A 26047-nucleotide genomic window follows, 5' to 3' on the forward strand; every position below is an offset into this window, starting at 1 on the left:
TTTAAAAAATTGAAACTTTGACCTATTTTTCTCAAAATACAATGACGTCTATTCTGGGTCACTGGCAGTCTATAAGCCCAGTTTGGTATGAATTCAACCAATAGTTTTCCTGCTACAGACACATGAAATTTTACTCATTATAAGTAAATGGGGGAAAACAAAAATCATACCAAATTTTATTTTGACCTACTTTTCCCAAAATGTAACCGCATTTATTCTGCGTCACTGGCAATCTACAGACCCAATTTGGCATTAATTCAACCAGTAGTTTTGCTGCTAGAGTGTAAACAAACAAACAAACCGAACCAAAAACAATACCCCTTGAATGAATGAACAAAATCTTTATTTTGAACATGTAGACAGTGAAATCAAAACAAAAATCAACCAAAAAAATATAAGTACTGGTACATAAATGATTGATAAGCAAACAAACAACAAAATAAATAAATAAATAAATAAATAAATAAATAAATAATAATAATAATAATAATAATAATAATAATAATAATAATAATAATAATAAACCAAATGAAATGAAATTATACATGCTCGAAAAGGAGTAGGAAGAAGTAAAAAAATTTTGTACTCCTACCCCCAATTTCTATTCCTTATGATCATTATATAGCAATTATTATTTTGTGTGAATATAATAATAATAATAATAATAATAATAATAATAATAATAATAATAATAATAACAATAATAATAATAATAATAATAATAATAATAATAATAGTATAACAATATCACACATCCTTTTTCCTATATACACTAATATGATAATACCCATTTACAACTTTTCCTACCAGATATTAATACTACATATTAATAAAAACTAAAAAGAAAAAACAAACAAAAACACACTTACAGATATAATATATAATATAAATACACATACATATTACAATACATATTGCCTGCCCTTCGGAGTGCGGAGTAATACAGAAATTTAGAAAAGCATGTTGCACAGAGAGCAGCAATACACAAGAGCATGACTCACGCCCAGTAAGCCAGCAGCAGGCTGGGCAGACCTCCAGAGAAACATGGGGAAACATGATAGTGAAGGCCGTGCGCAGGAACATCGCCCTCTGCCGGCGCCGCCCCTGCACTGCACCACTGACAGCCCAGAGCACACACACGACAGCCGCAGCCGCAGCCGCAGCAGCAGCGTCTCCCCTGTCCTGACACCACCGGGACTGCCTGTCCTCAGAGGCAGTGTTTACAGCAATAAACCCTACCTGAGAAAGACCAACGACCAGCAGGCAAAATGGTGAGTCGATCCTGGTGTTTTTGTTTTTACGCACTGATGTGTATTTTGTCTGCGAAATATGCGCTCCGCAGAATAACCTTCACGTTCAACTTGTATCGATTTTGCGCGCAACAAGCTGCGGCCGAAGCTGTCAGGTGAAATGGATGCCGGAGCTCGGTGATGAAATGTGATCAGATAACGGCTCCGTGTGTAATCTACTGGGAACATACGCAGCAGCCGGTGGATAAACGCAGGGTTGTGGCCTTGTCCGCACGGCCCGTTGCGCCTCTCACTGTGACGCGCACAGTAAAGCCACAATATCAGCGGGTAATCTAACAAGACTGACGATTTATATGAACCACAAACACAACACATAGTCCCAGTGAGCCTGACGCAGACCTGGGACGTCGGTTTATGATCGATTTAAATGGATATTCAAGCCCAGTTCTGCGTTTGTTCCTAAAATTGTCTTGCGTCATATCCATGCTCTGATTCACATAAGTAAGCAAGTAATTATTGTTACATGTACACATAAATACATCGCCTAAAGAGATCTGTGATGCATTTAATATGAGTGTCCAAGCTATGATAGTGGATGAGCTGACATGGCTTTAAAATTAGAATGCACCATATTATCACATCATTATTGCTCACATCATGTCTTTTTCATATTTGTTATTTTAATAAGGTCTGCTAAGTTATAACATGATTATCTGTTAATTTGTGCATTTTTTTTTTTTTTTTACTTATCTATTTCAACACTTGTTTAGCTTTATTTTCCAGTGCCTCTTCAAATGTACCCAAGATAAAATAAATGTTCTGTACTTTTAATGTCAACTTCAATATATGTAGGTTGTATTTGATGTTGTTTGGCTCGATAGTCCTGTTTTTAATTCAAAGTAAATGCCAAATAGTGAACTGCACCCATTCAGCTGCTCAGTGGTGACTCAGTAATTTCTGATCTGTTGGCGCTTGCTGAGAAACCAGAAGGTAAAGTCCTTATCCAGTGCTCACACTCCTCCTGGCCAGGCTGGTGGATTCAGTTTCAAGCATGTCTTTCTTTTTATAACTCTGCTTGGAACAGCTACAGAGATCTGGTAGTGTGCATAAATACATTTAAACATATCGTGAAAGTAAAATCCCATCCACCACCACTAACTGGATGAACGTATCATTCACCCCCATCCCCCCCTCCCAACAGGTGAACTTCACTGTGGACCAGATCCGTGCCATCATGGACAAAAAGTCCAACATCAGGAACATGTCTGTGATCGCCCACGTGGATCATGGGAAGTCCACTCTGACCGACTCACTGGTGTGCAAGGCGGGTATCATCGCTTCGGCCCGTGCTGGAGAGACTCGTTTCACAGACACGCGTAAAGACGAGCAGGAGCGCTGCATCACCATCAAGTCAACGTACGTGGTTCACAGGAGTGGGTTTATGCAGTGGCTTCACTCACACTGCAAACAAGAGTGGACAACTTTAAACATTTAATCATATATGACTCTGACCTCATTTTCATCAACATGAACAAAAAATCTGATCTGACTTTGAATCTGAATTGAGCGTTTAGTCTGGCAGTATGAACATAGTCTCTGTGTTCAGTGCAGTCCATTAAAGATCCATTTTTTTTTTTTTTGCTCCAGTGAAGGCAAGGCAGATTTATTTGTATGGCACAATTCTTACACAGGGCAATTCACAGTGCTTTACCAAAATAGGACCAATGGCCCTGTAGCTTACCGGCCAAATTAAAAGCTTTGGGAAATGTATCCAGATGCCATTTATTATCACCCAGTTATGTGTATGTATTATATTACAGAAATAGCCCATGTTTTGGTCATATTCCAATCAGATCTGTAAAAAATTCAAATTCCAACTTGATATCATTGACACTGATTTATTGTATCAATCCACTTCCTATCTCTTATAATGGGGAAATTTTTCAAAGTCGCACCAAATCCAGAATCAGATCCAGATTGAAATAATTTCAGTACCTTGTGTTGACATCATCATACAGAAGCTGTATACCAAGTTTGAAGTCAATCAGAACTGTAGTTTCGGAGAAGAAGACGATTAAAATTTTTTCCCCGTAAGAGCCCATGTTAAATTTTCCGTAAGTTCCCGGATCCAGAAGAAGATCCTGATCAGCATGTGGCCATTATGTTTTAGTCATCTCCCCATCAGGGCTGGACTGGAGAAATTTACACTTGATATCATTTATATTTACTGAGTTATTGCATCGATCCATTTCTTATCTCTTATAATGGGGAAATTTTTCAAAGTCGCACCAAATCCAGAATCAGATCCAGATCCAAATACTTTCACTAACTTTTTTTGACATCATCATAAAGAAGCTGTATACCAAGTTTGAAGTCAATCAGAATTGTAGTTTCGGAGAAGAAGACGATTGAAAATTCTGTAACGGACGACAGATGACGACGATGACGACAATAGCTTACGGCCTGTCGGCTGGTAAGCTAAAAATGGACAAGAGAGAGGTTAAAAACACACAATTACAATTAAAACATAATCAATAAAACATAAATAATAATCAGTTAAAACAAAGTAAAAGGTCAGAGTGCAGATAGAACCCTTTCGGTTGTTCCATGCACAGTTGAACAGAGCTGTTTTCAGCCTGGACTAAAACACTGTCACAGTACAGGTCTGTCTCACGTCATCAGGAAGACTGTTCCAGAGTTTAGCTGCATAGAACTGAAACGCAGCTTCACCTGTTTAGTCCTGACTCTGGGCACCAGCAGAAAACCAGTCCCTGAGGTTCACAGGGTCCGAGATGGTTCATATGGGACCAACATGTCACAGATGTACTTTGGTGCTAGATCATAAAGAGACTTATAAGCGAGCAGAGCTGTTTTAAAGTCTATTCTCTGAGCCACAGGAAGTGGACAGATCAGTGGAAGTGGAAGAAAAGTCGCTGCAGTTGTATCACATCTATTTCAGAATAGTAACACATAAAGATACTTATGCATCATATTTTTATTTCAGTTATATGTTAGTCTCTTGGCTGATGATATTTTGCGTATAACACAGAGAGAATATAGGAAATAAAGGCATAGACCAGTGGTTCTCAACCTTGTTTGGCTTGTGACGCCATTTTAACCCTTTCACGCACGAATTATGAGAACATTAATGGGTGAAACACAGTGATGTCCCATGAGAGAGCAAAATTTAATTGATTGCCATTCCAACATTTATTTCAATATAAAGTAGCTCCTTGTTTTGGATAATCCCTTATGGTCCAACCAAAGCAAAATTGGATTAAAAAGTAAAAATGTGGGTTAAATTGTCTCTCAAATGTTCCGTCAGACAGATTTTGAATACCGTTTTTTTTACCCTAATCAAGATATTTTTCCTGAGTGTTTTTATTCCTCTTTAGGCATGAAAAAAACAATACGATTGAAACATTTTTTATGAACTTATTTTTCATGGAGTTGCAAAAATATTCACTCAGCTGGACACCATGCATTTGATTTTTGAAGCAAAGAAACATGTATTTACTGATGCACTGTGTGAAAAGTATGAAATACATTTTTTGAAATGCTACTAATCTGGTGCTTTGTCACATTTTAACATACTCTTATTTTAGTTATTACTCACTTTATAGAGATAATATGCAAAAAAAAAACTTTTTGTTTAAGAAAAATGGCTAATTACAGTCTATTAACAATAACAAGCAATTGATTTACACTAAAACAAGTTAGTGCAGATCAGGTTTATCAAGAACAGTAAAGTTACAGTGATGGTATGAATCTCAGTGTATGGGATGATGTACTGTGTTGGCTGATATGGAACTAAAACAACAAAACCCATGAATATACAAGAGAACAGCTGTAGAATAAATGTCCACTGTAGTGACCACTATGCATTAAAGGGTTAACATTACAAATTTGTGGTGACCTCAGACATTCAAAACAGAGACATTTTCTCTTGGAGTTGTCTTAGCGGGGTCAGACAGGTGAAGAAATCTTTCCATTCCTCGTTCAGTCCGGTTTACTGACTGTGACTGTCTGCGCAGATTGAAGCGTTTAGTAGCTAAAGCACACAGTCACATGATCGGGTCAATCAAGATATGCCCTTTCAGATATTATCCTGTATTTTATTTGAACTTGATTTTTATTAGGAAAAGTGTGTGGTGCTTTAATTACAATGAAATATATGACATATAATCATTAAAAAATATTTCTTATTTGTATTTTTTTTTTTTTTAATCAATTACTAGAAATATCCGGTGACCCCATTTGAATTCCAGCCGACCCCACGTGGGGTCGTGACCCCAAGGTTGAAAAACACTGGCATAGCTGTTGAAATAAAGGCCTCTTACATTCTTCCTTTCAATTAAATAAATACCTAATTATTGTGTGAGGAAATAAAAGAATCTTAGAGCAGATATTAGATTTGACATTAGATTAGATTAAATTAGACTCTATTGATCCCACAATGGGGAAATTCAACAGTTAAGGCAGCAACAGAATAAAGTGCAGAAAAAAATGTGCATGTATAAAGATTGTGCTAAAGAGAAACACAAAATAATAATACTAGTACTAAGTAATACAACACTAACGACTATATACATATTTACAACAGAGTGGAACTGTGATATTGAGATTCATTAGTGTTTGATATATTTTGGATGGATTTATATAAAGTTTGGGGTTTACGTATTATACCCTCCATAGTTTAGTTCCCTATTTGTTTATTTTTTTTATTTCCTTGCAGAATGGTTGCGCAGTGGTAATGCAGCCAATACAAAGGTGATATGACTGGTTATTTATACTGTTATCTATTTTACCATGATAGCTGATGAAGGAAATTTATTCAGTTAAGAATTTGACACTGAAAATAGGGAAGGGGCAGGACTAGATAAACTTTGGCTTTTTTCTGTCCCCCCTTAAACTGTGTTTTATGAGTTTTTTTGTTCTGTTTTGTTTTGTTTTGTTTTGTTTTTTTGTTTAATTTATTTCAAATAAGCAACAAGACAAAGCAATCTTATTTAGTCCTTAGAAATAAAACAGGTAGTAAGAAGTCATGGAGAAAACCCCACAAAAAACATACATATACATGACTTCATTTGTGTATTCGAAAAGGAGTAGGAGGAAGTATAATTTATTTCATCCCACCCCTTCTCCATACAACAGTCTATCCTTTAACTTCCTATCAGTATAATAATTGAAAAGTCAAGTCCCTTGGATCTTTTCTAAGTAATTAAGCTCACTTATCATCCTCACATACACACACAAAAGTAAATATATAAGTACATACATACATACATAAATTCTTGAAGGCTACACAGATGAATACACAATAAAGTAAACAATAAGAAAAAGTAAACAACAGCAATCAAACAAAACATAACAATCAACAAACACACAAAAAATAAGTTGATACATATGTACATTTATGGAGAAATTATTGTATTTTGTTACTTTTCTCTGATTAATGACCGTTGATGGGTGCATATGTAAGCGATCTTTTATCATTTTGTTTTGTTTTTTTACTTCAAAGGTTGAGACATATAAAACTTAAATGAATTAACTTAAATTAATTAACTTAAACTTACATTAAATAAAGCTTCAATTAAATTTTTACACAATTTTTATAGAGCTGGTTAAAAACATGTTCTTCGCAAACTAATTCCTGATAATTTCTTCTGGTTTGCTTTTATTTTAATTCCCATTATCATATAATTACCGAGAACAATTATTAATTCAAATCTATTACTAACCTTTCAAGAATGTCTGACTTTCTGGGTTCTCTACTTTAGTTTTATTCATGTCAAACTTTGAGTAAAAAAACAAAACAATAAAATATCGCTTACATATGCACCCATCAACTGTCATTAACCACAGAAAAGTAACAAAATACAATAAATTTAACATAAATGTACATATGTATCAACTTGTTTTTTGTGTGTAAGATCGCTTACATATGCACCCATCAACATGTTTGTAACCAGCTCTGCTTAAGTTAAATTTTTATGCTTAAAATCGCTAATGTATTTGTTAAAACCATCCAACATTGTGAGTTTTATTCTAATGTCAGTAATTGTTTCACAGTTGGAGCAGGTGCAGAGATCTATAGTCCAGTACTATGAAAACCTTCTGTTGAAAATGCATTAATATTCTATTTCAGATGAAGTAAACAGTGCAGCTGATCTTTTCCTGCTCTGTCTCTGGTCTTTAGGGCTATCTCTCTGTACTACGAACTCGGAGAAAATGATCTGGCATTTATTAAGCAGTGCAAAGATGGAAACGGCTTCCTCATCAACCTGATTGATTCTCCAGGTCACGTCGACTTTTCATCTGAGGTCACAGCTGCCCTCAGGGTAACAGACGGAGCCCTGGTGGTGGTGGACTGTGTCTCAGGTAATGATGTGTCACATGCTCTCCTCTCCCGCATAGACTGTCAGTCAGGTTTTACCCAGGTACACCCACCCATTCCTTTTTTCTACCAGGTGTGTGTGTGCAGACGGAGACCGTACTGCGACAGGCCATCGGTGAACGCATCAAGCCAGTTCTGATGATGAATAAGATGGACCGGGCCTTGTTAGAGCTGCAGCTGGAACCAGAAGAACTGTACCAGACTTTCCAGCGCATCGTGGAGACCGTCAACGTCATCATCTCCACCTATGGAGAGGATGAGGGAGGACCCATGGGGAACATCATGGTGATAAGCTTGGAAATGTTACTATAAATTAGCTGTCATGTTTTATTTGGACTTGCAAAGAATAAATCACCTGTTTTTTGGGTTTTTTTTTTTTCTTTTTCAGGTCGACCCCATTAAGGGAACTGTCGGGTTTGGCTCTGGTCTCCACGGTTGGGCGTTCACCTTGAAGCAGTTTGCTGAGATGTACGTGGCTAAATTCACTGCAAAAGGAGAAGCTAAGATGTCACCAGAAGAAAGGTGCAAGAAGGTGGAAGACATGATGAAGAAACTGTGGGGAGACAAGTATGTATAAAGTATAGATAAATAGGATTAACGTAGCAGCAGCACTAGTGTCTTAACCCTTTATAGCACAGGTGTCAAACATGGGGCTTGGGGGCCAAATCCAGCCCGCCAAAGGGTCCAGTCCGGCCCTTGGGATGAATTTGTGACATGCAAAAAATTACACTGAAGACATTAACACATTCATTCATTCATTTTCTGAACCCGCTTTATCCTCACTAGGGTCACGGGGGTCGCTTGGAGCCTATCCCAGCTACATAAGGGCGAAGGCGGGGTACACCCTGGACAAGTCGCCAGTTCATCGCAGGGCTGACATATAGAGACAAACAATCACTCTCACATTCACACCTATGGGCAATTTAGATTAACCAATTAACCTATTAGTGCATGTTTTTGGATTGTGGGAGGAAGCCGGAGTACCCGGAGAGAACCCACGCAGACACGGGGAGAACATGCAAACTCCACACAGAAAGGTCCCACCCCCCGTCGACTGGTGTTGGAATCGAACCCAGGACCTTCTTGCTGTGAGGCACGAGTGCTAACCACTGCACCACCGTGTCGCCCACATTAACAATCAATGGTGTCAAAATCATTTTAATTCAGGTTCCGTATACAGACACATATAATCTCAAGTAGGTCAATCCAGTAAAATACTATCGTAGTAGCCTATAAACAATGACAACTGCAAATTTTCTCGTTTTAGTGTAAAAAAAGGAAAATTACATGAAAATGTTGACATCGACAAACTTTCTTTTTTCAAAAATGTGAATAACCTGAATAAATATGAACAATCTGAAATGTCTTAAGACATTTAAGTGCAATATTACCAATATTCTGCCTGTTAGTAAATATTTTATGTTTTGTAATTGTAAAGTAAGTTGTAATGCACATGTGTAAAATGATAAACTGAGGCAGAATATTGTTAAAATTGCACCTGTTTTTCTTAAGACATTTCAAGTTGTCCTTGTTATTCAGATTTTTAAGGAAACTTTATAGATGTAAACAATGACATAATTTAATTTTACTTTTGTGACTGTTATTATTTTACTGGTCCGGCTCACTGGAGATCCTACTGGGGAGAATGTGACCCCTGAACTAAAATGAGTTTGACACCCCTGCTTTATAGGGTCCTCATAGAAATACACTGAAATTCAAAATTTCAACCTTGGTGTGTTATTGGAGGACATAACAAGACTTTATTACTTTTGTCAAATTTCTAAAATTTTTATTATGTAGAAAATCAAGGTCAATGAAGTTACCATATTTGGTTCCTTACCCATAAGTGACTAAATAAAAAAATAATAATAATCCAAGAAGTAAATATAAAAAATACAAGAAAAGCACATGTAATGTGAAAGGAACTTCTATTTTAGAACATTAGAACATCACCTTGAGAACATTAGAACAACATAAGTGCTGTTTCAGACACCTGTCGACATCCACATGATCCCTTTGAACATCATTCCTTACATTAGTACCACTAGCGGCATTGTACCCGTGGTGCCATTGTACAATAGCGCCCTCCTGTGGTGCAACAGTGGCATTACACCCCGACGCCCTCCCATGCTGCAACATCGGGACATCGATCGGACACACACGCGTCAGACATACACGCACCAAACACAGAAACGTCCATTATAGTAGGATTACTTCATGGTACCTAACAAAGCAGGTACACTTACTGTTCATGCAGAGGTGGACCTTACAGACCCTGTAGACCACATTGGACCTGAGATGGTTGACTCACTGTCCTCACTGGAACTGTTGCTGTCCCTGTATTGAAATGTGTGCAGAAATTACCAAAAATAGTCACTTGCCCGATAAAGGGTAAAAGCTATATATTACATTACATTATATAAAGCTATATATTACATTAATTTATCTTACTGATTTTCAATGGTTTTAAGGTCTTAAATGTCTAGCTCGGAGTAGTAGATACTGTGAACCACATGTCCCTCTGATATTTGAATACTTTCTGCTGCTTTTCACAGATATTTTGATCCAGCTGGTGGAAAGTTCAGTAAAACTGCCACTGCTCCTGACGGCACCAAATTTCCACGCACCTTCTGCCAACTTATTTTGGTGCCTATTTTTAAGGTAAATTTAAAATTTGTGACACATTAACATTGTTTTATGTTTTCATCAAGTTCACATTTGTACATTTAGGTATGGAAGAGGATTAGGGCAACTGGAAGAAAAACTGAGGTCCAATATTTTTATTATTATTATTATTATTATTATTATTATTATTATTATTATTATTATTATTATGAGAAAAAAGTCTGAATTCTGAAAAGAAAAACTCAGAATTGTGTGGAAAAAAAAGTCAGAATTGACTTTTTTTTTCTCAGAATAATAATAAAATATATATATTGGACCTTAATTTCCAGTGGCCCTAATCCTCTTCCATATTTAGATGTAGCTGTGATTTTGACTTAATTTTAGTTTTCTTTTTAACCTGATGATTTCATTACATTTTATTTTGTTTCTTATTCCTATTCTTATTCTTATTATTTTCATTGTCATTTTTATTCTCATTCTGATTCTTATTATTTTCATTCTCATTCTCATTCTTATCCTTCTCATTCTTATTCTTACGACATTTAAAATTATTGACAGAAGGCACACAGTATTTATGTATAAATACACCTGCATATTTTGTACTGCTTTTTGTTTATTTGGAGGCTTTGAAACAGGTAGGAATGACCTGATGATGTTTAACTTCTTTTTGTCCTGTCTCACTTTCCTGTCAGGTGTTTGACGCTATTATGAATTTCAAGAAGGAGGAGACAGCCACATTAATTCAGAAGCTGGATGTGAAACTGGACGCAGAGGATAAGGAAAAGGAAGGGAAGCCACTGCTGAAGGCTGTGATGCGCCGCTGGCTCCCCGCTGGAGAGGCCCTCCTGCAGATGATCACCATTCATCTGCCCTCCCCCGTCACTGCACAGAGATACCGCTGCGAGCTCCTATACGAAGGTCCAGGAGATGATGAGGCTGCCATGGGTCAGTACATCCTTTTCACTCCACCTTCTGAGGACCATTTAATGTGAAACATAAGTGATGTGATGACTATATTAATCATATAGTCACATGACAATTCATGCAATTATACTTTTGTTGATTTGTTTTATTTAGCACAGACATGTCAAACCAGTAAAATAATAATATAATAACCTATAAATAATAATAATTCTTACCCCACCCCCCCCCGAAGAGGGGGCAAGGGGTATGGTTTTTGGTTTGGTTTGTTTGTTTCTTCGTTTAATACTCGAGCAGCAAAACTGTTGGTTGAATTCATACCAAATTGGGTTTACAGATTGCCAGTGACCCAAAATAGATCTGATTATATTTTGGGAAAAGTATGTCAAAGTTCCAGTTTTTTATTAATTTTCAAAATCTTTTTTTTTTTCCATTTACTTATAATGGGTGAAATTTCAAATGTCTACAAAAACATTAATTTTGTTTCAATTTACTTCACACTTACTTCACACATATGTAGAGGCAGTTGATATGCTGACATCAGCACATGCATAGACATGATGACAAAATAAGCTACAATATGTGCAGTTTGTTGTGCCTGGCACCACTTGTAAGGTCTCCTTTTATTTTAGTGTGACAAAAGTAAAATTATATCATTACAACAGCCATGTACAACCTGAAATTTCATAAGAAAAATAAGAGCAATTTTAACAATATTATGTCTCAGCTTATTATTAACACAACTTGCAGATCATAGTGGATCTACAAAGACACAAAACATTCAGTAACATATTGTTAAAATTGCACTTTAAAAAAAATCAAAAAAAAAATCAGGTTGTTCATATTTGTTCAGGTTATTCACATTTTGTTGTGAAAGGATAGTTATGTAAATAGTAAATGTAAATATTTGCATAATGTAATTTTACTTTTTTCACATTAAACCAAGAAGAAAATTTGGAGTTGTTATTATATTTACAGGTTATTATGCTGTGATATTACTTGTGATATAATAGCATATACATCGGGCTGTTTATGGCCCCTGAACTAAACCCTTGATTAATATAGTGTAATTTTTCCACTTGGACTGGACCCTTTGTTGGGCCATATATTTGACACCCCTAATTTAGTGTCTCTGATCTCTTCTCAGGTATTAAGAACTGTGATCCCAAGGCTCCTCTCATGATGTACATTTCCAAGATGGTCCCAACTTCAGATAAGGGTCGTTTCTATGCCTTTGGCCGTGTGTTCTCTGGTATCGTGGGCACAGGCATGAAGGTACGCATCATGGGTCCAAACTTCACCCCTGGAAAGAAAGACGACCTCTACATTAAACCCATCCAGAGGTAAGTCAAGGTTTGAGATCCGTCTTAACATGTTGTTTACAGGGATGTGGGAGATGTGTGATTTTGGAGGGATGTTTAAAAGGTTGACAGTACTGTTTTTTCCTCTTTTTTTGTATCACGATGAATCTTGTGTAAAATAAGGCAGTTATTGATGTGAGTTAAGCACTGGGATGAGTAATATAATTCACTTTATTATAGATGATATTATTACATTATTATTATTCAGATTTTCTCACTAGAATAATAAAAAGAAGCTAAATCATTAGAAGATAAATTAATCTGTCTGTTTAAGAAACGCAGTAAAGGAATAAAAAAATAATTGATTACTGATTTAATTTTCAGTTGAAATCTTACATGGAAAATAAAAGGAAATGGCAGACACAACATTTATAAAGGACTTGATTTCCCTTCAAATGTTTGTAAAACAGAAAAATTGACAAATCTTCTTCTTTTGTTTCTCTTCAAACAGTAGCTATATATCATCTCTTTTCACATTCTTATTCATGTTAACAGGAATTACGATAAATAAACACAAATTAGTGTAGTATAACTGTTGAAGGCCTCGTAAATAAACCATGGTTTGTTTCAGTGTTGTGTAAAGCACTGGAAAGTCACACTTGAGTACAAGTACAGGTACCCTACCAAAACATTACTTTGGTAGAAGTCCAAGTCACCAAAATACTACTCAAGTTAAAGATTTTAATTGTCTAGTATTTACTGTACTTACGTATATCAAGTAATCTACAATTAAATGCACTCAAGTAATGAAAGTAAATGTTAATACCAACCAAAGGCAGTCAGAATTTTAAATATTACGCTGCTGCTCACATCAACAGATTGCCGACAGGTTGAGTGTGGACCATCGTTTGTATTTGTGCATTATGCGATTAGGCCCAATGACAAATCATTTTCTTACTTTGTTGCAGTCACTGGTAATCTGTGCAGTGAAAACACCAAATTTCCTTTAATTAACTTTTTGTGATGAGTGACGATACTGTGCATTAAAAATGTATCAGAGTAGAAGTATGCAAGTGAGTTAGAAAATGTAGTGAAGTAAAAATAAACAGAATAAAAAATACTCAGTGAAGTACAAAGTCTCCTAAAACATACCTGAGTACAGTAGTGAAGTATTATTACTTCGTTACTATACAACACCGGTTTGTTTGTGTCTTATTCAGGACCATTCTGATGATGGGTCGGTATATAGAGCCTATCGAAGATGTCCCATGTGGCAACATTGTGGGTCTTGTAGGAGTAGACCAGTTCCTGGTTAAGACAGGGACCATTTCCACCTATGAACAGGTACAACAGTATTCTGTTGATGCTTGTTTGAATATATATGTGCATGTACATAACCTTAAGCCTATGGATATATGTTTCAGCAACACAAAACAAGCCTTTAACTCTGTGATTCTGTGTGCAGGCCCACAACATGAGGGTGATGAAGTTCAGCGTCAGCCCTGTGGTCAGAGTTGCTGTGGAGGCCAAGAACCCCGCAGACCTGCCCAAGCTGGTGGAGGGCCTGAAGCGCCTGGCCAAGTCCGACCCCATGGTACAGTGCATCATTGAGGAGTCTGGTGAGCACATCATCGCTGGAGCAGGAGAGCTACATCTGGAGATCTGCCTGAAGGACCTGGAGGAGGACCACGCCTGCATTCCACTGAAGGTGAGAAAAAAAGAAGAGCAGAGCAAAGAGGAGGGTTAAACAATGGTAAATGTTTGCAACAAATAACAATATGGAATAAATGTACATGTTTTTTATTCCATGTTCACATTTTCTAATGATCTGCTGCATTTTGTAATAATAAACAGCCATGGCAATATACAGTATATTTCCTTCAACTCTAAATTATGACAGTGGGTACGAGAAAACATGTAAGTAACACTTGTCACAGCTGTAGCTGAATGACATAAGCTTTTAATGTTTTTTTTTTTTTTTTATTTGAAGACAGTAAATGCAGTAGAATTAAGAATATGAATTAGTTTTACCAGGTTGGCTTTTGACATGAAATCAAAATAAAAAGATAAACCCTGATCCTGTTACTGCATTAATGTGGTTATTCAGATTAAGGGCAGAGACAGCTGCAGTGCTGGTGTTATTTAATATTTGGGATGTTCAATTTAGCTTCATTGCTAATATGTAACATGCATTATAATTATTCATATTCATAAAAACACTATGTAATAACTATTTGAAAATATAGGGAATTTTATTATATATTGCACTCAAGCTGTTTATTGCAAAATTTTGCATATTATTACAAAATGTGAATTTAAATACGTACTGAAGTGAAAATTTTAAAATTATACAATGCAATGTTGGTGGTGGTTCACTATTAATAGCAATAAAGGAGGGGTTTTTTTGGAACATACAACATCCACCTTCATTATGTATGTTGTTCTTGTACTTTACAGCTCACTCCTCATACGTCATGGCAGTTTACCCTATGAAGATATTTTTACCCTTTAAAAACTGACAGTTGTTGTTGACAAAGAAAGTAAGAAAGAAAATAAGGCAGAGTTTGAGAAGAATCACAAATGAACAAATACACTTCAGATTTTTCTTCACTGTCAACTGTTTGAGTTGCATCTCTGCCCACACTCTCAATTCTGACTGTTTTTTTATGATGCATTTACAGAAATCAGACCCAGTCGTGTCTTACAGAGAGACAGTGAGTGAAGAGTCAGATCAGATGTGTTTATCTAAGTCCCCCAACAAGCACAATCGACTCTTCATGAAGTCCCGTCCTTTCCCTGATGGCTTGGCTGAGGATATCGACAAGGGAGACGTGGCCTCTCGGCAGGAGCTCAAAGCCCGTGCACGTTACCTCGCTGACAAGTTTGAGTGGGAGGTGACAGAAGCTAGGAAGATCTGGTGCTTTGGTCCGGATGGAACTGGACCCAACCTGCTGGTAGACATAACAAAGGGGGTCCAGTACCTCAATGAGATCAAGGACAGTGTGGTGGCTGGGTTCCAGTGGGCAACCAAAGAGGTGAGCATTTTAGGTCAGGGCTCAATTCTACCGCTGTATACCTGCTTAAATACCTTTAACCCATAAAGACCCACTGTTACTTTTGTGGCACTTCCAAAATATTTTTTTCTCTATATTTAACCTTTCTTAAGTGATTTATCAACATTCATTATAATATTATCCTCTGTATTTTGTGTTTTTTCAATGTAAATCCAGTATTTTCCTACATTTAATTTACTGATCATGTAGATGTTCATTAAAGCTCAGATTAAAGTTGAGGGTCATTATATTAGAAACAGAAAAAAATCAAGAAAAAGTGACTTTTTCAGCAAAAAATTCAGTAACTGAACATAAAAACAAGTGTCTCCATCCACTGTCATTTACCAAACTGCATTTTACCCCAATTATTTACATGCATTGACAGGATTAGTGGATCAGAGGTTATTAAACATTTTAGATCAGTAGATGATTTGGGTCTTTATGGGTTAAAATCATAAAACATGTGTAAAATGCCACTTCTGTGTCGATCCACCAGGGTGTGCTGTGTGAGGAGAACATGCGTGGTATTCGTTTTGACATTCATGACGTCACACTGCATGCAGACGCCATCCACCGTGGTGGAGGACAGATTATTCCAACAGCTCGTAGGGTCCTGTACGCCTGCCAGCTCACTTCTAAACCTCGACTCATGGAGCCTGTTTACCTGGTGGAGATACAGGTGAGTGTATGGACACTGTATAGATAAGTGTATTGACTCATAAAGACAGTTGTCATTAAAAACACTATTAAAAATATATATTAAAAATTTCAAGTAAATTTTACAATCATCTAAGACATGTGTAGTGATACTGGGGACTGGTGACCTCCTGTATTTCTCAGTTTGAGATTGCCAGTTTCAGTTCCTCATCTGAGTCACCAGACCTCTCAGAAACTTAGAGTATCTTCACACCTCTCTACACGCTGTCAGCACTCCACTCTCTGGTGTCAGTGTATTTCACACACATGACTTCTGTGCCTCCCATCTGTGCAGTGTCCAGAGGCAGTGGTTGGTGGGATCTACGGCGTGTTGAATAGGAAACGAGGTCACGTGTGTGAGGAAAACCAAGTGCCAGGCACTCCCATGTTTGTAGTGAAGGCCTACCTGCCTGTCAACGAATCATTTGGTAAGTGTGTGTTAATTTGTACTGCACAATATCTCATCAATATATACTATGATTATACATGTACTTTAATGATGTAGAATGACCCTATTTATTTAGCTGCTAAAGATCACTATATAGCTATATTATTCTGCAACAATCAGGAATAAATATATAACTTATAAGTAATAATTACTTAATAATTATATGATTATATTTCAACTAAAGCCCTATTTGCACAAGTACTAAAAACTTTATTCTTAAATTTTTATACTTTTAAGAATGTTTATTTCTACTTGCCTTTTCTTTTGCACTGGTGTGTTGTATATTGCTGCATACTGTATAATTTCCCTATGATGGGGTCAATAAAGTTTAATCTTACTACTTATACGACTACTGATTTAATAATTGCAAAGGGAGTCTTTGATCTTAATCTCCTGCATTTTGACCATGTCCGTAATTTGTAAAAGAAATTCCACCACAATTGACCAACCTTATTTCAGCAAACACAGATGTCCTGTGATAACATTAGTTCCATAATCGAGTGATTTGGTGTGTATTCTGCCCATTTCCTATTTTCTTTTTTAAAAGTCTTGTGAGTGAAAATGTAGGAGCTCATGTCACACTATAGCATGGATATTTAGCAATAGAGAAAACTTAAAACCTAAAACTTTACAACTTGAAACATGACATCTGAAAAAATCATGAAATAATGACACATGTGAAATACAGTGAGAACAATTTTGTCTTTCACCAGTTATTTGTAAGAGGTGAGCCTGCCCTTGACATCAAAACTGCCAAATATCAATTAATTAAAGTAAAAAACATCGCATGATTTTATTAAGTAATTTGCCATTTTATTAAATAAATCATTCAGTACTAAAGGAAACAGTACTGAGAGCGCTCTAGCTTCTGTTGTATAATAATGAAAAAGTTTTATTTTATTGCAGTAATTAATAAAATATATCCTTAAAAGCATTTCAACAAAGATTTACATTAAAGTTTGTTTAATTCAAATTTCTGACTAAGGTTTGAATCTGTTTTGCAAATGTATAACATATAGACGACTTGATGAATAATAACCATTACACTGATCTTCAAGCAAAGAATAAAAATAGTAAAACCAAAACAAATATAGGTCACTAATAATAAAGAAAATTAAGTTGAAAGTGCTAGTTGGGTATTAGATCAAAATGTAAAATAGGTTTTACTCAAAAGGAATGTTTGTCTCTGCCAGTTCTACTCTGACATGCATAATAACTTTATCACTTCATTAGTTTTTCCAACTAATCTAATGACCTTGTTTTTCAGGTTTTGCCTCTGAAGCAGATAATTAACAAAAAAATTGTACCAGTCTTGAAAAAACCTGTTTAACTTGTACTTTGTCATCCAGCTGTGCAAAAATATACTGATATCATATTCATGAGGTTGCTTCTTGTGTTACAGTCACATACTGCATGCCAAAACACGTACTGGTTTTATAGTAGACTGTATTTTTAAGCAGTGACTTTATTGTAGGTAAATAAGAATATCTCATTATGTGAAACAATACTGTTACTTTCATTTCATCTCCAGGTTTCACAGCTGACCTGCGCAGTAACACTGGAGGCCAGGCTTTCCCTCAGTGCGTGTTCGATCACTGGCAGATCCTCCCAGGAGACCCCTTTGACGCCGCTAGCAAACCCTTCAGTATTGTCGGTGATATCAGGAAACGTAAAGGTCTGAAGGAGGGCATCCCTAGTCTCGACAACTACCTGGACAAACTATAAATACCGACCCTGGAAAAAATACCAAATCAATCTCTAAACCCTACCCTTTGGGCACTTTAAAATCTTTGCACAGGCTTAAAGATACATTGCACAAATTATTTTGACTTTTCAGTGAGGGGCAGAAACAAAACTTCAGCTTCGGTTGTAGAGTAGTGGGAGCAACAGCACTTATGTTTTCATTTCACAGCTACAGTACACCAAGTGCCTAGGGCGAGGGTTTTGGGGAACAATTGGAGTAAAGCAGTTGTATTATCAATTTCCAGTTTCTTCCTTTTCTCCATGTCATCTGCCTGGACAGGCCTGTACAGTGCACTGTGATATAGCTGCAATAATGAGTATTAAAATGGATCATGGCCAGATAAACCCGTGGCAATCACAAAGTGTTACAGAAACTCAAACGCCCTGGATTGGACCTTTGTTTAGTAGATGTGACAAATAAAAATAGTAAAGCCATCATAATGCTGTGACTCCTGAAGTTTGTTTTTTTTCTGTCAGCTGGTAATAATTTCTTTTGCATCTTTTACAGTGGATTCTTCCAAAAAGCAGGCAACACATTGGATTTTCTTCGCTCTTTAATCGATAGTTATTTAAAGTTACATATATAATGTTATTAAATGCCACTTTAATATACAACCCTTTAACTTCCACACCAAGAGGGAAAGCTCTCTTCCACCCACACACCACACCCACACAGAAACATAGAAGAGTTAGTGTGCATCCATAGAACAAACAAATGAACATATGCAAGGCCAAGAAGTGCAAGTTATCTTGGGTATAGGCAACTACCAAGCAAGGTCACAAGATATCACATATTGTACTTTATGTAAAAAATCCAAATTGCTTACCATAATCATATTAACATTAATATGAAGTTTGGTTCAAATTCGCCAAGAGGTCATAAAGCCGATGAGGTCTATGAGTTGATGGAAGTTACGGCTGATGTGGAATCGAGTGAAACGCTGTGAAATGCTGGTCTGCAACAGTGAGGGGGATCTTCTCTTGGCAAATCTGTTTATCTGTACATTCATACAGTTGCAACTCTCCTTTACACTAATGCAGTGGAGTAGAGGAAGAGAAGTTAAGCAGATTTCAGTGTCAAGCTTTATGCCATCAATTCACAGCAGTGACATCGATACTGTGAATAATCTAAGAAGCTCCTCCATCCCTCTCTCCTTCCCTTGTGGAGTCTGTTACAGTTGTGTCTGTTTAAGAGGCTGGCATCACTACAACACAAAGGGATAAAGGAAGTGGCTGAGAAAGAGAGAGACAGCGTCTCAAATTACAAGCTACGCCCATGTAGTGACCTAGTTGTCTTCCCATGTGGCCAACAGTAGTGCACTATATGGAGAGAACAGTATGATGTCTGACAGACTAGTTCCCAGTATGGCGGCTGAGGTGGCTCCACACTGGTGTTTGGTTGTCACATTTGATGGAAGATCAAAACTGCTTCAGAGGTGACTATGTGTAGAAGATGACCTCGGGAATCTGTCCGTCCTCTACGGAAGTGCCATTGTTGTTTCCTGCTGCGTAGCAGAAGGTGAAACAGGTCTTTGTGCCGGTGGATGATGACTCGTGTGTCACCTTTCTCATTCCCTTAGTCCCATAATGAGAATCTGGACCCTGAAAGACAGATGGAGGATGGTGAATACACACGGCTTAGTGACTAATTAGAGAATTTACACTCAACTTATGGGAAACAGGGTTACTACCACTTATAACAATTTCAATTTAAGACATATCAAATACAATTTTAGACCTATTAATTACTAGCAAAGAATTAAAAAGAAGTGCAGGCTTCAGGCAACAGCTAAATGCATTGGTCTCAACCTTGTTTAACTTATACATATTAGATAAATTATAACAGAAATTTTTTTTCCCCATTTAGAATTTTTTAAATGAGAGGAAATGCCATGTTATCTGACACACACCGTAGCATACTCTGCACAATTTGTTTTACCGGATACATGTTTATTTGTTTTTTGCAGCCATGTAACAGTAGGGTCAAACTACATGGTTCCAAAAGACAAGCACAACTAATAATAATCAAAACAATTTTTAAGACTTATCAAAACCATTTTTAAGACCCTTCAAGGTCTAAAATTCAGATTATTGGGTTCTAAGGACCAGCAGAAAATCAAGGTAAATAAAGGACACATTACTGACCTTAAGTGTAGCACAGGCAGTGTAGTTAACATTGGGAAGTATCTCCACTGGTTCTTTGAACATGACTCTAAATGTGTTGGCTGACCCATCACAGCTGAATCCTGTATCATTCTGACCCAACACTGTGTTACTGTCTGTGTGAATTATCTGCAGAAAGAAAAACATGCATACACAATCTGTAAGACAGCTTGACTATATACAACAGAACATGCACAAAAGGCAACACAACAGAAGACCAAACCTGTATGTTGACTTGGTAGTCTGTGGGTCCATGTATGGATCCATAGAGACCAAACCCGACCACAAATATTCTCCTGTTTACAGAGAACCTGAGGAGAAAACAGCAGAAACAAGTCAAAAAGCGAAATGATTTGGCTTTTTAGTCACATTAAACCCTAAACCATTCTGTAAAGGCTAGCAACGTAATGCGATAGATAATTCAGTACATTACATTTCATGCCAGGGTTTTCCCACTATTTCCCCTAAATAAAAATAATAAACTTTCACGTAAATTTGGATTCTTTATTATACTACTCTGTGTACAAACATTTGGAAAAGCTCAAGCATAGGTTAAATAAACAACATCCAGGATCTTAGAAGCAAAACCAACTAGACCCCTTAGATGATTTAGTCAGTTTTAATTCATTCTACATTGATTTTGGTCTACTCAGGCTAAAATGACTAAACACAATGACTTAGAACAGTAAGGTATGCTATGACATGTCACCAAATTTCAAGGTTTTTTTTTTGAAAAAGCCTGACAATCATGCATCTTTTAAATGCTGTGCTGTTCTCTCACCGTATGCGGTCACTTGTCCCGCTGTAGCCCCAGCGGCTCTCCACCTGTCCAAAACGTGTGATGCTGCATTCCTTCCCGCGGAGGCAGCAGCGAGGCCGGTCAATAAAATCTACACGAGGCTTTGGGTTCACTGTGAAGTGGAGGAAGAGACTCACCACTTCTCTGTCTGTCAGAATACTGGACTGAGCTGGACCTGAATGCACAAAAACAGAACCCAAAGTCACAGATTAATGAGAAAATCAAAAGAGCAAAGGCAGGAAAAGTGAATCAGTGACATTTTTAATGCATTGTTGGTCACCTGCAGCAAACTCCTCTATAGTCATAAGAGGGAAGCGGATGAGTGTGAGAGCCTTTCCCAGGACTTTGCGTTTGTTTTCTGGTGTGGGTTGCAGCTGCTGCCTGTGAGCTTCTGCCTCCGCCCAACGTACGGCAGCACCAAATAAACGAACCTCCCTCACCCCGAGAGTATCCCTCTCCAACACTGCCACCAGAGTGTCTAATCGAGAGAGAGAGAGAGAGACGTCATCTAGAAACTCCTTCTGAAGTACAAATACAGCAGTGGGTGGAAAATACATGATCATAATAAGAGGCTGTAGTGGAGTATACATTTAAAGTACTTCTACTGTGCCTGAATGTTCTCATTTTAAGTACGTTTACACTTCACTATATCTCAGAGGTAAATGCTGTACTTTTTACTACAACACACTTGGGGTTACAACCACTTTCATTTACTTTTCAGGTCCCTGTCCTGATAAACAAAGCCTCCGTGTTTCCAAATTTACTAATGTGAGGAATTGTGAAAAGCTGAAAGATCAAGCGATCCTTCTTTTGAGAACATTGTCCTAGTTCTTAGACCAAATAAACTCTTACTGGAAATCACCTGGAAACTGCATTAACACAAGGCCGCAAATAGTATAAATAGTAATACTGAGTTCATTAAAAGAAGATTTGTTTAAAGATACAGTGCATGACTCTCTACATATGATCTCAGAGAATATGCTGCATTACTGTATATTATATACTGTTATATACAGAATATAATACATTGTATATAAAATTACCTCAGCCGTAATCATCTACAGCAGTAAAAATGCAACATACATGTCAATGATACAACTATTCACACCTCAAGTAGATTTTGCTGATAAAGCTTACATACTTTTAATTAATCAAGGATCTGAATGCCCAACTTTCATTTGCAATGGAATTTTTTTTTATTAAATGGCATCACTTATAAAAGCTCTTACTATGACTTTTTCCACCACTGAAAAAATGTGGCAAATAATTTAACATAAGCAAGAAAACCTTACCCAAATCTATGTCTGTGAAGCCTTCAGCTGCAAGAGCGTCTCCAGTGTTCTTGTCAATGTTTTCTAGACACAGACTGGCAAGCTGAGGCTCATCAAACAGCCGTGCCTGAAGCAAAGAGTACACCACAGTTTTTTCAGATACAAGCAAGTCTTAAAATGGAGAGAATCCAAAACTGTTTCCAGTATATCAGATTAGCCAACTTGGATCCATCACAGATGTGTTTTCCAATACTGGCCGTTATAAAAATGCTTTTGAGAGAACATAAGATGTAGAAGATACTTATTTTCTTCATTCACTTATTTCTTTATTCACTTAATATATTTTTGATGCATGTAATTATTCTTATGAAGAACTGAACATTATTATATGAACATTATAAGTTCACTCATACTTGATTCATTTTTACTATTACAACTAATAATAATACTAGTAATAATACAAATACAAAATAATACTATTATTAAGTATTACTAACTGTTTTGAGAGTTTGAGTAACACACCTGTGTGAGCAGCATAAAAGCATTGTCTGCTCTCAAATTCTTTTTGAGGAACTCCACACAGTGAGCCTCCAGGGCCGGCACTGCGTACTTCTTGGCTGTATAGAGTGTGGTCATCACCGTCTCAGGCCCAATCTGGACTTCATCAGAGTATAAGAACCTGCAGGAGCACCACAAGGTATAGTTTCCACTCATTCATAAATGCAAACATCACAACTGTACACAGAAAAATTACCTAAATGGCTTCAACATTAGGTTGTTTTTACCCAGACCTTTGTTGTGGAAGACTTTGTATATGCAACTTGACTGATTTCAGTTGTTAATGCGTTTCATACTTGGCAGCTCTTTCTGAGAAAGATGTTTTCCCACATGTAAATCCATATATCTCAGTTTCCTTTCAGCATGGTCCTGGTTAATTTACTGTCTTGATTTTGGACAAAGTGATGTTGCACAGTTTTGAGATGGACGCAATGACCAAAAGACAAGAGGCAGAGCTGAGGATATTGAGATTTTCTCTGGGAGTGACAAGGATGGATTAGATCCTCCAAGCACATCAGAGGGACAGCTCAGGTTTTGGGGACAGAGTGAGCCCAGACTGAGATGGTTCGGACAAGTGCAGAGGAGGGACAGTGAATATGTGGGTAGAAGGATGATGAAGATGGAGATAAGGAGGAAGAGCAAAGAGGAGATTTATGGATGTGATGAAGGAGGACATGCAGGTAGAAGATGCAGGGGACAGGGTCAGATACTGTGGTGACCCCTGAAGTGATCAGCCAGGAGTTGTAATCGATTTTGGAAAGAAAAAACAAATATGAGTAACACTCTCACTCATTGGTTGATTGTATGTTTTCACGGTGTGATGCTATATTTCATTATGTTTAGAGTGTGACAGCATAACGACGTGAGATTTCTGATTGTAGTTTGTGATGTTTGAGAGCCTCAAATGACTATACTGTCTAAAGGCTGACAACAGTTACACGCCTACTTGACATGACACTACTTCCATTGTGTGTCACATTATTGGGTCTTACTTTAGAAGGGCCAGAAAGGCAGCTGGTTCCACATCTGGGAGCTCGATTTCCGTGGAGGTAGTCGCCATGCCGCCGTTGAACATCGCATCAAACACAGCGCTCCCCACAGCCAGAACGAACCTGACAAAGGTGGACAAAGAGCGACACAACAGGACAGACGTTACCTCCTGTCGGCTTGCACACACACAGCTAGCTTGCTAATGTTTTGATGACTCCAGTTAACCCTCTCACCTGTGTGCAGGTATCCTCTGAACACCCATTCCTTTGCCCACTAGAAAATGAACGTCACTGAGCACCTCGTTGTTAAAGAGGAACGCGAATCTTTCTTTGACGGTGCTTTTTGTCGCCTGCCAGTTGTAAACGGGCTCTCTGTAAACCAACACGGACGCCGCTGCCAGAGTGGCGGTCGGTGCTGTGGCCGGGTTCGCGTTTGACGCTGCGGTGGTTGCCATGTTGGACGCCGGGGTGGCCATTGCTCCGGCTGCCGCAGCACCTGCCGCAGCGGGCTGCTGCAGGGAGTTCTGCGCAGTCGGCGGAGCCCCGGTCGAAACACCGTTGCTGTCTCCTCCTCCAGGCCCCAGTTGCGGGTTGGGACGCCGCGGTGGCCCCTGTACTCCCCCGGCCGCACCAACCGCACCGCCGTTGGACGCAGGCATAGAGAAAACGCTGTTGCTGGGTTGACTGTTTCCCAAAGGACCCGGACCGGAGAAATTAAGGCAAGGAGGCCTGCCGCTGTTGTCTCCAGCAGCCATCTTGAACTTAGCGTAGGCGTAAACAACACACTTCATCGCTTTGTAGTTTGCTGGTAATTTCGCTGGACACAAATACCTACTCTGCCCCCTGGCGTTTGATTTTGGAATGACAGGCTGCTCTGTTTACTATGGGGGTAATATTGACATGTGACACGGGGGTGCCACCAGGGATCTGGGGCCCCGTAAAAATATTACTTCGGGGGCTTGTACCATACAAACCCTATAAATACAACACTGCAGGCATGGATCATTCTGCTTACAACAGATTTTATGATTTGATGCAAGATTGGTGTGAGCCTTCTCTAACATATTAATAATATTTTTTTTAGGGTAACAGTGTTAAATTGCCTTTATAATGATATAGAAATACAAATAAAATATAGTTTCACTTTATGAATGGACATATACACTCTCAAAAATAGAGGCACGAGATCAGAACATTTATGTACCTATAAGTGCATTTTTTAAGAATGTTCTCTCAAAAGTACAATATTGGTCTTTAGGAGGCCAGAATTGCACCTTTAGACTATGAAAAAGGGTCTATAGTTCTGTAAAGTACAAATTTGTACTATAAGGTACCCTGCAGCATTAAAAAATGTGTGTAGACCATGAGAATAGGCTATAGGCTAGGATAACTTAACAGTAAGCCTAATTATAGTTAAAACATTAGGCTTAGCACATTATTTATTATGTATCATACTGTAATTACTCTATATTATATTTAATAATAATTTGTGTTTTAATTTAATAGCCCAATTACCTCAGTGATAATAGCCTAATAATTTATTTAGCTTATTAGAACCTCTGATTATTGCCATAATCTCTGTTTTATCAAGTTTTCATTCACACCTCCATGTCTTGATGTCGCAGCTTGCCTATGCTGTTTTTTTTTTTTCTCAGTTAGGCCACCGGTTCAAACTTTAAACATCATGGCATTATCAACTATATGAGAGTTTTCTTTCTATGTAAAGTACTTAAGGTACAAAAATGGACCATTTCAAAAGGGTACAGAAATGTCTCTCAAAAAAGTACACCCCCAGCGACAAGCATTTGTACCCTTTTAAGTACAAGCTGGTAC

General features: G+C 37.6%; 2 protein-coding genes across 2 annotated transcripts; one reads left to right on the forward strand and one right to left on the reverse strand.

Moving 5' to 3' along the window:
* Positions 1 to 1117: 1117 nt before the first annotated feature.
* On the forward strand, positions 1118 to 18875 carry LOC115436928 (elongation factor 2). The gene is made up of 14 exons (XM_030159931.1): positions 1118 to 1271; positions 2452 to 2666; positions 7450 to 7631; positions 7721 to 7932; positions 8036 to 8214; positions 10203 to 10308; positions 10965 to 11217; positions 12341 to 12536; positions 13715 to 13838; positions 13960 to 14202; positions 15176 to 15529; positions 16044 to 16226; positions 16539 to 16671; positions 18223 to 18875. The coding sequence occupies exons 1-14, from the start codon at positions 1269 to 1271 to the stop codon at positions 18414 to 18416; spliced, it is 2577 nt and encodes an 858-aa protein (XP_030015791.1). The 5' UTR covers positions 1118 to 1268; the 3' UTR covers positions 18417 to 18875.
* Positions 18876 to 18970: 95 nt separating this feature from the next.
* LOC115436935 (BTB/POZ domain-containing protein 2) lies at positions 18971 to 25005 on the reverse strand. Its single transcript, XM_030159955.1, has 9 exons — positions 24449 to 25005; positions 24218 to 24337; positions 23190 to 23346; positions 22689 to 22794; positions 21677 to 21874; positions 21379 to 21571; positions 20821 to 20908; positions 20580 to 20726; positions 18971 to 20036 (listed from the first exon to the last, which is right to left on the reverse strand). Exons 1-9 carry the CDS (start codon positions 25003 to 25005, stop codon positions 19875 to 19877), a joined length of 1728 nt encoding a protein of 575 aa, XP_030015815.1. The 3' UTR covers positions 18971 to 19874.
* Positions 25006 to 26047: the final 1042 nt, after the last annotated feature.

This window comes from Sphaeramia orbicularis, chromosome 17, assembly GCF_902148855.1.
Source record: "Sphaeramia orbicularis chromosome 17, fSphaOr1.1, whole genome shotgun sequence".
Classification (NCBI taxonomy): domain Eukaryota; kingdom Metazoa; phylum Chordata; class Actinopteri; order Kurtiformes; family Apogonidae; genus Sphaeramia; species Sphaeramia orbicularis.